General features: G+C 51.2%; 1 protein-coding gene across 4 annotated transcripts in view; it reads right to left on the bottom strand.

Annotated features, from left to right (window-relative positions):
* b4galnt3b (beta-1,4-N-acetyl-galactosaminyl transferase 3b) overlaps positions 1–11,935 on the bottom strand; it is a 316,987-nt gene extending 305,052 nt beyond the window's left edge. For all 4 annotated transcript variants that reach the window (XM_072484698.1, XM_072484699.1, XM_072484701.1 and 1 more), the window contains exon 1: positions 11,452–11,935. In XM_072484698.1, the coding sequence (XP_072340799.1) occupies positions 11,452–11,599 (148 nt within the window). In that variant the 5' untranslated portion in view covers positions 11,600–11,935. The remainder of the gene's footprint in view (positions 1–11,451) is intronic.
* Positions 11,936–12,208: the final 273 nt, after the last annotated feature.

The following is a 12,208-nucleotide window of genomic DNA, read 5'->3' as shown; positions in this document are numbered from 1 at the left end:
TAAACAAATGACAAAAAGGAATCAGGGATTACCCGTAGTCACCCTTAATCTTACGCAGCTCCCACCCCCCCCCTCCCCCCACCCCAGGTCTCCAGCTCCCCCCGTCCACTGCCTCTTGTAAAACTCCTCCTCCCAACCTCGGTTCCTTCCCCCCAACTTTCCACCCCAGCTAGACCACTCGGACCCTGTTCTGCCAGGCTCCGATGGAAGCAGCCCCTCCCCCCACCTCACTCCCGTTCACTGGCCAGCTTAAACCGGCCAGCGTGGAGGCCCCCGCCCGGATCCCTTTCCCACTTGCCCGGCCCTACGAAAGCCCAAAGATCCCCTCTTAGCACACAAACCCCGCATATCCACCTACACCCCAAAGAACTCTCATTTCGAGTGAAAGTCCCGTCGCTTCTCTTGTCCAAATATATACCACATTGGCTCCTTTAATCTCTACACCCGCGCCCAGTGATACAAAAAAGAAGAAAATACAGTCATGAGGTTACATCGGCACATGGCCATTCCTCAATTTGTCAGTTCTGCCACAGTCCTTCTGCTTTCGCAAACTCCTCCGCTGCTTCCGCCGTTCCAAAATAAAAGTCCCTGAGTTTGTAAGTCACCCTCAGCTTCGCTGGATATACAATGCCACACCGCACCTTGCTAATGTACAGTGCCCTCTTCACCCAGTTGAAGGCAGCCCGCCTCCTTGCCAGCTCCACCGTAAAGTCCTGGTATACACATATACCAGCTCCAGCCCACTGCACCACCCGCTTCTGCTTGGCCCAGCTCAGGACCTTCTCCTTCACCCTGTACCTACGGAAGCACAGAGTCACTGCCCTTGGCGGCTCACTCGCCTTTGGTACAGGCCTCCACGACCGATGAGCCCGATCAAGTTCATATTGGGAGGGATCCCCCCCCCCAATAGTTTTGCCAGCATTGCGGCAAAGTACTCAGTCGGCTTCGGTCCTTCAACTCCTTCGGGCAGCCCCACAATCCTCAAATTCTGTCGCCTGGATCTGTTTTCCAGGTATTCCATTGTTCCTCGCAGATCCTTGTTAGTATCCATCACCTTCCGCATCTCTTTCCCCATCGAGGCAAGTTGATCACCGTGCTGCAATAACGTCTCCTCCACTTCCTTCAGTGCCTCCCCTTGCTCTCGCACCTCCGCCACTGCGCTCGCCACCTCCGTCCTCACCGGGGAAACCGCCTCCTCCACCAGCACACTCAAAACCTCCCTCATCGTCTCCATGCATTTCGCAATCTGTGCCAACTGCTTTTCAAATTCCGCAGCCATCACCTTAGTTATTTCTTCAGACGTAAGCAGTGCGGCCTCCCCTGGTGCTCCAGCCTCCATTTTTCCTGGTGACCCCGCGGTGACATTTCCACTCCCCGACGGACCTCCAGCTGTTTTTTTTTCCGGCCGTTTTCTTGCTCACCCTCGACATTTTTCTTTGTTCTTTTTTTCCTCCTGTGTCTTCACTGTGCCTCCTCCGCGCCTTCTGCCGCCTCGGCGGACCCTGGGACCGGGCTTAAAGCCCCGAAAATGCCGTTCCCGAACGGGAGCCCTCCATTGTGCGGCCGCCTCCCGCCCACCGTCACCGGAAATCCTAACAAGACATCTCTAACAGACAATTAACTCCAGAACAGAAAATAGCTTAAAAGTACAGCTGAAACTCGATTGTGGTGGTGCTCTGTCATAAGGATACGATAAAAAACTCCAAAGTGCCACAAAATACTAAGCTACCCTTTGATTACTGTTTGTTTAAATTATATCTGTCTTTATGCACAAATAAATTCAGTAAAACAAAAACTTTTTTAAAATAAAGATGAATTGGTTTAATGTATTCAGCGGGTTAGGTGCGTACATCTCTATCAAGAGCTATCCAGCTAAGACTTGGCTTTAATTGAGCTGGGCAAGATGAACTTAGTTTGATGGTTCCATCTCCAGTGAGTATAAACCCACAGCATCAAACTTTCCCTTATTCAGCAGTAATTCGATAAAAAAGCTTGCATTTAAAATCACACTTCCACAACCACCCAAGATCTCAAAACAGTTTACAATCAATAAAGTACTTTTGCCATGTAGATACCATTCTAAATGTAGAAAACATGACAGCCAATTTGCACAAAGCAAACTCCCACAAACAGTAAAATGATAATGCCAGACATTCAGTTTGGGTGACTCTCGAGGTGAGAGTGCAACCAACTGAGCCACTACTGACAATTCACAATCTTAAATAAAGATGGCCGATGAGGGAAATGTGATATCATGGTGGTGTTGTAATTCACCGACTGACCACGAGGAGTCTCATTAGTATAGAAGTGAATGTTAAGAGTCAGATGACCTCAGACTGACTAGGGAGAAAGGTTGCTTGTGCATGTTCATACTGCTATTCATCTGTTGTTTTGTTATATATTTGACCCACGGTTACTGTTAATAAATCGTTTAAAGCTTTAGCTACAAGTGTTCTTGTAATGTAAATCAGCCCATCCGACAAGAACATTACAGGAAGTAGGAAAATTCTTAAGGGGTGCTCTTCTGAAGCATATGCCAAGGCATATTGTTGGAGCAGAGCAAGATATACTTGATACCAAACCCTATTCTACCCAACTCGTAACTGACATTGAATTCTATGTTCCAGTGTTAACATTTTTCCCTTGATAAACAAAACAGGCACAAAAATATTTCTAAAAGCAGAAAGGCAAGGCCCAAAACAATTGTGCGAGTTTCAAATCTTCAAAGAAAAACATTAATCGATCAATGTTAGCAATACCCGACATTGAATGTAATTTGGCGTGTGGTGCCAAAGACATGGGCCGGGATTCTCCAATCCTACGGCCAAGTTTTGACGCCGGCGTGAAAAGTGCCGCAAGCCACTCTGGCGTCAACGGGCCTCACCTGGCAGTTATCCACCCCTTCCTAGGGGGCTAGTATGGCGGCAGAGTGGTCTCCACAGCTCAGGCGCCCAAAAGCCGGCGCACCACAGCCGGCGCGAGTTCAAGCATGCACGTGGGTTCCCGTCTCCACGCCGGCTCCCCGGCAATATGGCGGATCCCTACAGGGGCCCGGCGCAGAGGAATATAGGCCCCCACGGAAATAGCCCGCCCGCCGATCAGTAGGCCCTGATTGCGGGCAATGCCACTGTGGAGGGCACCCCAGGGTCGAATCCCCCGTACCCCATCAGGACCATAAGACATAGGAGCAGAATTAGGCCACTTGGCCAATCGAGTCTGCTCCGCCATTCAATCATGGCTGATATTTTTCTCATCCCCATTCTCCTGTCTTCTCCCCATAACCCCTGATCCCCTTATTAATCAAGAACCTATCTATCTCTGCCTTAAAGACACTCAATGAATTGGCCTCCACAGCCTTCTGCGGCAAAGAGTTCCACAGATTCACCACCCTCGGGTGAAACAATTCCTCCTCATCTCTGTTTTAAAGGATCGTCCCTTTAATCTGAGATGGTGTCCTCTGTGTTCTAGTTTTTCCTACTAGTGGAAACATCCTCTCCACATCCACTCTATCCAGGCCTCGCAGTTTCTTGTACATTTCAATAAGATCCCCTCTCATCCTTATAAACGCCAACGAGTACAGACACAGAGTCCTCAAACGTTCCTCTTACGACAAGGACGGCCCCCGCAGACAGAGCTCCGAGGTCCCTGTGGGACCATACGTAACCCACGCCGGCGGGACTCGGCCCGTCGAATCGCTGGGGGGGGGCGCTTTCAACAGCCCCCGACTGGCGCGGTGGCGATCCCACGGGCGGCAGAAAATTGGTGCCGGAGAATCAGCGAGCCGGCGCGGGGTGCCATGGCGAGATTCTCGCACCACCCCGGGGATTCTCCGACCTGGCACGGGGTCGGAGAATCCTGGCCATGGTCCATTCGAGTTGAGTATTGCTGGAAAGTTATTTTTAATAAATTGAAAACACCCAATGATTTTTAAATAATTACTTTAGCTCAGTACCTTTTCCTTTTTTAAATTTAGAGTACCCAATTTTTTTTCCAATTAAGGGGCAATTTAGCATGGCCAATCCACCTAACCCGCACATCTTTGGGTTGTGGGGGTGACACCCACGCAGGCACGGGGTTAATTGTTAAAAGTAAATCATGTTTAACCGACTTGATTGGGTATATTTGTAAGTAATAGAGGGGGTCGACAAGGATATACAGTTGATGTGGTGTGCACGGACTTCCAAAAAGCCTTGATAAAGTTACCAGCAAAGTTGAAGCCCACGGAAACAAAAAGGACAGTGGCTGAATGGATGCAAAGTTGACTGAATGACTTGAAGCAGTGGTAGTGAACAGCTGCTTTTGGACTGGAGGAAGGTATCATGCAATTTACCATAACAACTGCTTTTCTCAATATAACGGGCTGGTTTAGCTGAGTGTTCTAGACAGCTGGTTTGCGATGCAGAACAAGAGCAGCAGCGCAGGTTCAATTCCCGTACCAGCTTACCCGAACAGGTGCCGGAATGCAGCGACTAGGGGCTTTTCATAGTAACTTCATACTTGTGACAATAAAAGGTTATTATTATTATATGGGTATTAATGATCTAAAACTGGGTGTGCAGGACATAATTTCAAAATCTGCAGGTATCACAAAACTTGGATGCATTGTGAGCTGTGAGGAGGCTGGGGAAAAACTTCAATACAGCACTCTAGTGGAATGTGTGGACAAGGATCAGATGGAATTTAATGCAGAGATTTGTGAAGTGCTTTATTTTGGTAAGAAGAACAAGGAGCAGCAACATATAAAGAGGACAATTCTGAAAGGAACGTGGGAACAAAAAGAACTGGGTACAATATGTACTCAAACTGTTGAAGGTGTCAGGACAGGTTAAGTGAGGCAGAAGGATCCTGGGCTTTATAAATAGAGGCATAGAACACAATAGCAAGGAAATAATGATCAACTTTTAGAAAACAAGTGGAGTAAGGTGTCCAATTTTGGCACCACACTTTTAGGAAGGATTCAAAGGACACGATTCAGTGGCCTCATTGTGCTCGAGTGAGAGCACGATGAACGCGACGAGGCTGTTAAATAGTAGAAGAGGCCAAAAACGAGAACTGTGCTGGGCGGCAAACCATTCGCCCCCGTAGGCAAAATCGGGATCCCGCAGTAGCGTGACGAGAAACCAATAATCACCACCCAATTTCCATACAATTAACGGGAGCCACCCCATATCCAATAGCCTCCTGTGATCGAATCAGCCCCCCAGCAAGGGGTCACGTGGGTGCCAATTTGTAATCCTTTTTAAAAACATGAACCTGGTGAAAGGGCTGCTGCAGGGACCTAAGTAGGTGAGTAGCCATCTTCACTCATAGGCAAAGAGGCCAGGGGCACTGGGCTTGCTGTCCTGGTGCTGGGGGGAGGGGGGACACCGCGCATTGGTCTGTCATGTCAACCCTTGATAGTGTGTACCCATTACGGGGGTGCCCCTTCCTGTCGGCCCTACTGACCACTCATGATTCCCACTGTCCGCGGAGGCCTCTGGCCGTGCGGCTGAACGCTATTGCTACTGGGGAATTGGCAATCACTGTTAAGTGAGCACTTCCTGCATCCCAAGTGGATTCCCGTGGATAGGCGTGTCATGCAGCATGTGAGATTTATTGCCTGGCATCCCACTCAGATCATGATGCCTGGACACTGCGGGAGGCAACACCATGGACGCAGCTGCCACCATCCAAACACCCAGGGACTGGGCCCCAGCGCCATGTCCACGGCTGGAGGATGGGTGAGTGCAACGGGGAGGGAACCTGCGCCCAATCCAGGTAAGGTTGCGTGCAGGTGTCTCGGGTGCAGATTGTGGGGGCCGATGAGCAGTGGCCCCCGCTGCAGCTGGGTGTGCGTGAGCAGGGCGTGCCAGGTTGGCAAGGGGGGGGGGGTGAAGGGTGAGAGCAATAGAACATTGGGGGGACTGGAGGGTCCCGGGGTGGAAGACATTGCTGTTGGTCATCACACACCTCTCCCAATTCCTTACAGATATCGAAAAGTATGGATGATGTTCTGGAACCCACAGCACTTGCCCTAGTGATGCGGCTGGCAGGCCGGACAGCCAGGCGCCAGAGGTGGCGGTATCAGCATCGACTGGAGACCCGAGGCGACAGCCCATGTGTGGGACCCCGCTCCACACCCCAAGGACCCGGCCACCCGTCAGGCCAAGGTAAGGCTCAGAGGGGGAAGTCCACGACGACCCAATGTGTACAAGGGTCGCTGGTCCTGAGCAGCTGACGGACAACACATGCTGCAGGAAGCTCCGCTTCAACAAGCAGACATTGTGGCACCTGTGCCACTTCCTTGCGGACTTGGCAACACACGTGAAGGAGGACCACCCCTCCCGGGGGCCATCAAGGTCACCGCTGCCCTGAACGTCTAGGCCTCAGGATCATTCCGGGGCTCGAGCAGGAACTTGTGTGGCACCTCGCAAGCTACAGCCCACATGTACATCTGACAGGTCGCGTATGCCCTGTTTTCCAGGCAGCCGACTATATAAACTTCAACACAGACGAAACCCAACAAGGTGCCCAGGCAGCAGGATTCTCCGCCATTGACGGGATGACCCAGGTCCAGGGGCTCATAGATGGCACACATGTCGCCTTGCGCTCACGGGGCCATCTGGGAATGCCGTACGTCAACAGGAATGGGTTCCAATCACTGAACATCCACCTCAAGTGGAACCACCACCTGAAGATCATGCACGTGTGCACGCTTCCCAGGGAGTGTGCACGACAGCTACATCCTGGGGCAGTCGGACATACCAAGCCTATTCGAGGATGGTGGGTTGGCTTTTGAGGGATAAGGGGTACCCGCTGAGGGCCTGGCTAATGGCGCTAGTACGGAGGCCGGAGACCGGTGCAGAGACCCTCTACAACAAGGCCCATGCGGCCACCCAGTCTGACATTGAGCAGTGTATCGGACTCTTCAAAATGCTGTTCCGATGCCTCAACCGCTCTGGTGGTGCACTGCAGTACACCCCAGCAGAGGGTCACCCGCTTTGTCGTGGTCTGCTGTGTCCTCCACAACCTGGCAGGGGAGGCCCTCATCATTGCCCACTTCACATCCGTCAGCGCACCCCCACCACCGCCCCCTATCCCTCTGCACCACCCCCCCCCCTCCATCATCAAATTACCCACCCTCACAGGGTCTGTGTTACATCAATCCTCCAGAGTACTGGGACTGTGTCGGCACAGTCAGCGGGTCACTGTTGAGGGCAGGGGGCTGATGATAACCCACAGAGAGCCGAGTGCTGGAACTCCTCAATCTATGCCATAGTCTAACCTCTGCCTGTCTGCTGATTGCTCGCTCACATCCATCACCTGCACGTAGTGTGCCGGAGGGGGAGGGGAAGGCATGCGAGGGTTCCAGGACCCCCAACATCTGGGGAGGTGGGGTATGGGATTGGTGGTCGGCCTGCATTGTGGAGGAAAGTGCCCGAGGCGTCCGACTGATTGTGGTGAAAGTTTTTTAATGTCTCTCACATAGGTTTCCACCACTGCCTCACTCCCCCGATGATGCCAACCCACTCTCCCTACCAGCCACTCACCCTCCCCACCCCTTACCCTCCCCACCCCTTACCCTGCCCACCCCTTACCCTGCCCACCCCTTACCCTGCCCACCCCTTACCCTGCCCACCCCTTACCCTGCCCACCCCTTACCCTCCCCAAACGCACCTCCCCCCCCCCCCCCCCCCACCCTGACCGACCTTTCACCCCTCCCCCACCCCCGTGCCGTCTCAATGGGCTTAGCCTTCCAAGCTCTACCACTGCGTCCAGGTATTTCCCAACGATGCAGATCAGAGGTATAGGCAGCCAGCTTCTCACCACATTCCCTGGTCTTTCATGCCCCCAGTGGGCACCCTCTGGGGGATCTGGGGCCTGAGGGCTCCGACACACTTGCCGGTGGAACATGCAGTCGTGCCACCCATTTCCGGGTGCTAACTGCAAGACGTAGCGTTATCGGAGGAACTCGGAGAGCTGGCGGTCACCATCCCCACTCCATAGGATGGGTCCAGGTTTTAGCCCTGCTATGTCATAGCGCCGAGGTCCCAGGTTCGACCCTGGCTCTGGGTCACTGTCTGTGTGGAGTTTGCACATTCTCTCAGTGTTTGCGTGAGTTTCACCCCCACAACCCAAAGATGTACAGACTAGGTGGATTGGCCACGCTAAATTGCCCCTTAATTGGAAAAAATTAATTGGGTACTCTAAATTTATTTTTTAAATGGACGGGTCCAGGTTGGCAACCCGTGCCCCTTCTTCCCGGTCAGTGCCAACAGGGCCATGGGTTCACCTCGGGGAATTGGGCAGCTTGTTTGAGCCCGTGTCACCTGGCTCTGCCAGACCTGGCGACTTCCCAATGTCTGCAGCACATGGTCGTTGCCCTCAGCGATGCTCCACAGTGACTGCGACACGCTCTGCAGCATCCCGTCTATATCCATCTAAGACTGGGACATGCCCCTCAGCGCCTCACCTATGCCAACCCAATATTGGGACATGCCCCGCAGCGCTTCATCAAGATCCACCTGGTACTGGGTCACATGCCCCAGCGAGTCAGACAGTCTACCGAGGCCGTCAGCCCTGGCCATCATGGACTGAGCCACACCTTGGACACCTCCACTAATGGTGCCGATGTCGTGCACCAGGCTCTCCACTGCGGCCGCCACCCTAGCAGTGTTGGCCTCGGTGCCATGCATTGCTGGCACTATCTCCTGCGACCGTAGCCTCTGGGACTCCTCCAATTGACTATGGTCATGCTGGAGAGTTCGCTGCCATTGCCCTCGGAATATCATGGCCGCACCCTATCATGTCCATAAGCTCTGGGTAAACCTGGTTCAGATGCTCAGAGGACTGGGACCCAGCTGGGTCCTGGGATCCAGCAGAACTCCAACTGCTGTCTCACCCAGGCGTTCCTGCCTCCAATTGGAGCACATCAGCAACTGTGTGGTGCTCACCAGATTGTGCCCCAGATGCATGACCACTACCACTGCCCACTGACATGCGTGTCTCTGCGCTGATGGGAATGTGGGGATCACAGCTGTGACCTATCTATGGTTGCATCCTCAGAACTCATAAGAGGCAGGTAGGCCGGAGAGCTCCCCGGATGTTCCGGCACCGACGGCTGGAGGGCAGCGGGAGGGTTTGCCGATTCTGTATGGCATTAACAACTCCCGTTTGACAGTCCGTCTGGGTAGGGCCCAGTGGATCACCACCTCTTCTTAAGTGGACTAATTAATGTTGGATTGCGGTGACGGCTTCGCCGGGCCTAGTGCCAGGAAGCTCGCATCAGTTCTCTCTCACTAGCACACGCAGAAACCTTTTCACTGAATAGCACCCAAGGTCTTGGGCGGGTGCAGAGAAGATTTGACAATAGTTTAGGCGATGAAGTCAGTTCATGTGGATGGATTGGAGAAGGTGTGCTTTTCTCCTTAGAAAAGGTTGAGGGGAGATTTGGCCAAGATGTTCAAAGTCATTAGGAGTCTGGACAGAATAGAGAGAAACGATTCCTACTGGCAGAAGGGCTGAGAACCAGAGGACACATTTAAGGTGACTGGCAAAAAGACCAAAAGGTGGATGAGGAAAAACTTTTTAAATTCAGGGAGTGATTGGGATCTGGAATGCACTGCTCATGTGTGTGTGCTGGAGGCAAAAAAGTCATTTGAAAAGGGAATTTTGTAAGCACCTGCAGGCAAACAAATTTGCAGGGTTACGGGGAAAAAGCAGAAGATGGGACGAGTTGCGCTGCCCTTGCAGAGAGGCAGCATGAGCATGACAAACCAAATGGCTTGCTTCTGCGGTGTAAACCTTCTTGCATTGCATACAGCAAATTTAATTGGTTCCTAACCAGTAAATCGCTATTATGTATTTGCGCCGCGGTTTTAGATTCCAAAATTACAACCAGGAGTTTGCTTTTGGTGACAACCTCAGGCTAAATTTGGGAACATTCTCAACAAGTTTTTTCATATTTTGGTAGCCAGGTAACTGATTCCCACGAGAACGTTTGCCAAATGAATTTTCTTCAGGGACGACCTTAAACAGTGCGAACTGACTGATTAGCAAAAGCATTGCAGTCAAGCCTAGGCCTGCCCTGTCACAAAAACCTAGATACAAGTGAGTCCAGCAGGGATTGTTGTAACTTTGTTCTTATACATCACGTGCAGCTGTTCCATTTAACTGTTTTACAGTTAACCTGGGGGTAAAAGTACTGTGTAATGGCTTAAACTTCATTTTGTGCTGCTTGCATTCAATTGAAAAGTGGGAGAGAAACAGAACAGATCTCCCCCCCCCCCCCCCCCCCCCAATTTACAATGAATGGCAAGAGAAACAAATGTTGTGACTAGATTTCCCACCGTCCCCAAGTGTTTCTTTGGTGAATTTGCAAACCTGCCGGAGGAAAACATTATAATTAGGACCCTGGCGGACTGCCCAACCAAAACTGGTCAGCCTTCACAGCGCATGCTTTGCACAATTATTCCAGTCCTTCAGCATGTGAAGTCGAAATGTTAACTGTGTTCCTCTCTCCACGGATGCTGCTAGGCCTGCTGAGATTATCCAGCATTTTCTACTTTTACATCGATGAAAAATGTAGGTTGATTAGGAAGAGCCAGAATGGATCTCTAAAAGGGAAACTTGTGTTTAGCTAACTTGGGAGTTTTTTGATGAGATAACAGAAAGGATCGGTCAGGGTAATGCTGTTGATGTGGCGTACAGGGACTTTGAGACACAGTGCCACACGACAGGCTTGAGATAAGTTAACGCTCGTGGAATAAAAGAGAAAGTCACAACCTGAATACAAGATTTGCTGAATAATAGGAAACAGAGCGTAATGGTCAATGGATATTTTTCTGGCCGGAGGAACGTTTGTAGTGGTATTTCCCCAGGGATCGGCATTGGCAGGTTCAATTGCGACATTCTAAAAGGGCATTAGATGATTATTCGAACAGAAACAATGTGCAGGGAACAGGCAGGAGAATGGTACTAAGTCACTATGCCCATTGGGGGAGCCAGTGTAGATGCGATGGGCCTCCTGCACCTTAACAAGTTCTGTCAAGAAATGTTCAATCTGAAACTCTCTCCACAGATGCTGCCTACCCTGCTGAGTAGTTTCAGCATAGATCAGCTTGTATTTCAGGTTGGCAGCAGTCCTTTGCTCTCGAACAAAACCAATCGAGGGGAGGAGGGGGGGGGGAGGGGGGAGGCCAAGCCAACAGCTGCAACGTGGACACAAATTAACTATTAATTATAACCAACTGGGAACCCCCCCAGCTCCCCCTCCCAACAACAAACCCAAACTGTCTTAAAAAATAACAAATAGTCGGAAATCTTATTTCCCCCCCCCCCTCGCAGGGAAGTCAATGAACGCGATTATGTCCCCACACACAGTTTAACCACTACTTTTGTGTGAGGAGAAATGTAAACGCCACATGCGGACAGTCCACAACACAAGTTTGTGCCTTCCACCCACTTACTTACCGCGATGGGGTTTGAAGGCGCCTCTTCTCCTCTCGCTCGAAGCGACGAACTCCAGGTAGGCTGCCCAAACTCCCAGCCCCAGGATCACCACAAACACCAACACGTTGAAATGTTTCCGAATCTTCTTGATGGGGAAGAGTGGTATCATCTTGTATTAATGAGATTATATATACAATAAATAAAGATGTATATAAATAAACCCCGTCCCCTGCCTGCTTTTGTTCGCCCCTGCACAGGCTCAGCTTGAGCTCCAACTCATTGTAACAAAGTGACTGTCCGCATGGAAGGAGGGAGCTGCTCTCTCCTCACACTCACTTCCCGGTGCACTCATTCACACACACCCCACTCGCTGCACTTTGTCCTTTCTGTATTCGCACTCCGCGCGGTGTCTTCTTTCACCCAGAAAGGATTTTATTTGAGGGACAGGAGTCCCCGAAGCCCTGACTGAACACCACCCTCAATTACACCGACGTCCTTCACTTCTTGGCGCAGCCTGAAGGTGGCGAGCGAGAGGAGGAGAAAAATCCATGCCAAATCCAATCTTCATTTAAAAAGGTAATGTCCATATCCCCCGCTTGAAGGGGGATATGGACATCGCCTCGAAACTCCACCGTTCACCACATTAACTCTCCCTCATCTTTCACACCCACATGTTTTGACCCCCGCTTTCTCAGCCATCAATTATTTCATTTAACACCCATTGCTTAACTTTATTATGGCACTTTGTTGTAATAAACTTGTAACCCAAAGTAACTAA

This window comes from Scyliorhinus torazame, chromosome 19 (assembly GCF_047496885.1).
Source record: "Scyliorhinus torazame isolate Kashiwa2021f chromosome 19, sScyTor2.1, whole genome shotgun sequence".
Lineage (NCBI taxonomy): Eukaryota > Metazoa > Chordata > Chondrichthyes > Carcharhiniformes > Scyliorhinidae > Scyliorhinus > Scyliorhinus torazame.
The sequence above is the reverse complement of the archived record's forward strand: the minus strand, read 5'-3'. Positions and strand labels throughout refer to the sequence as shown.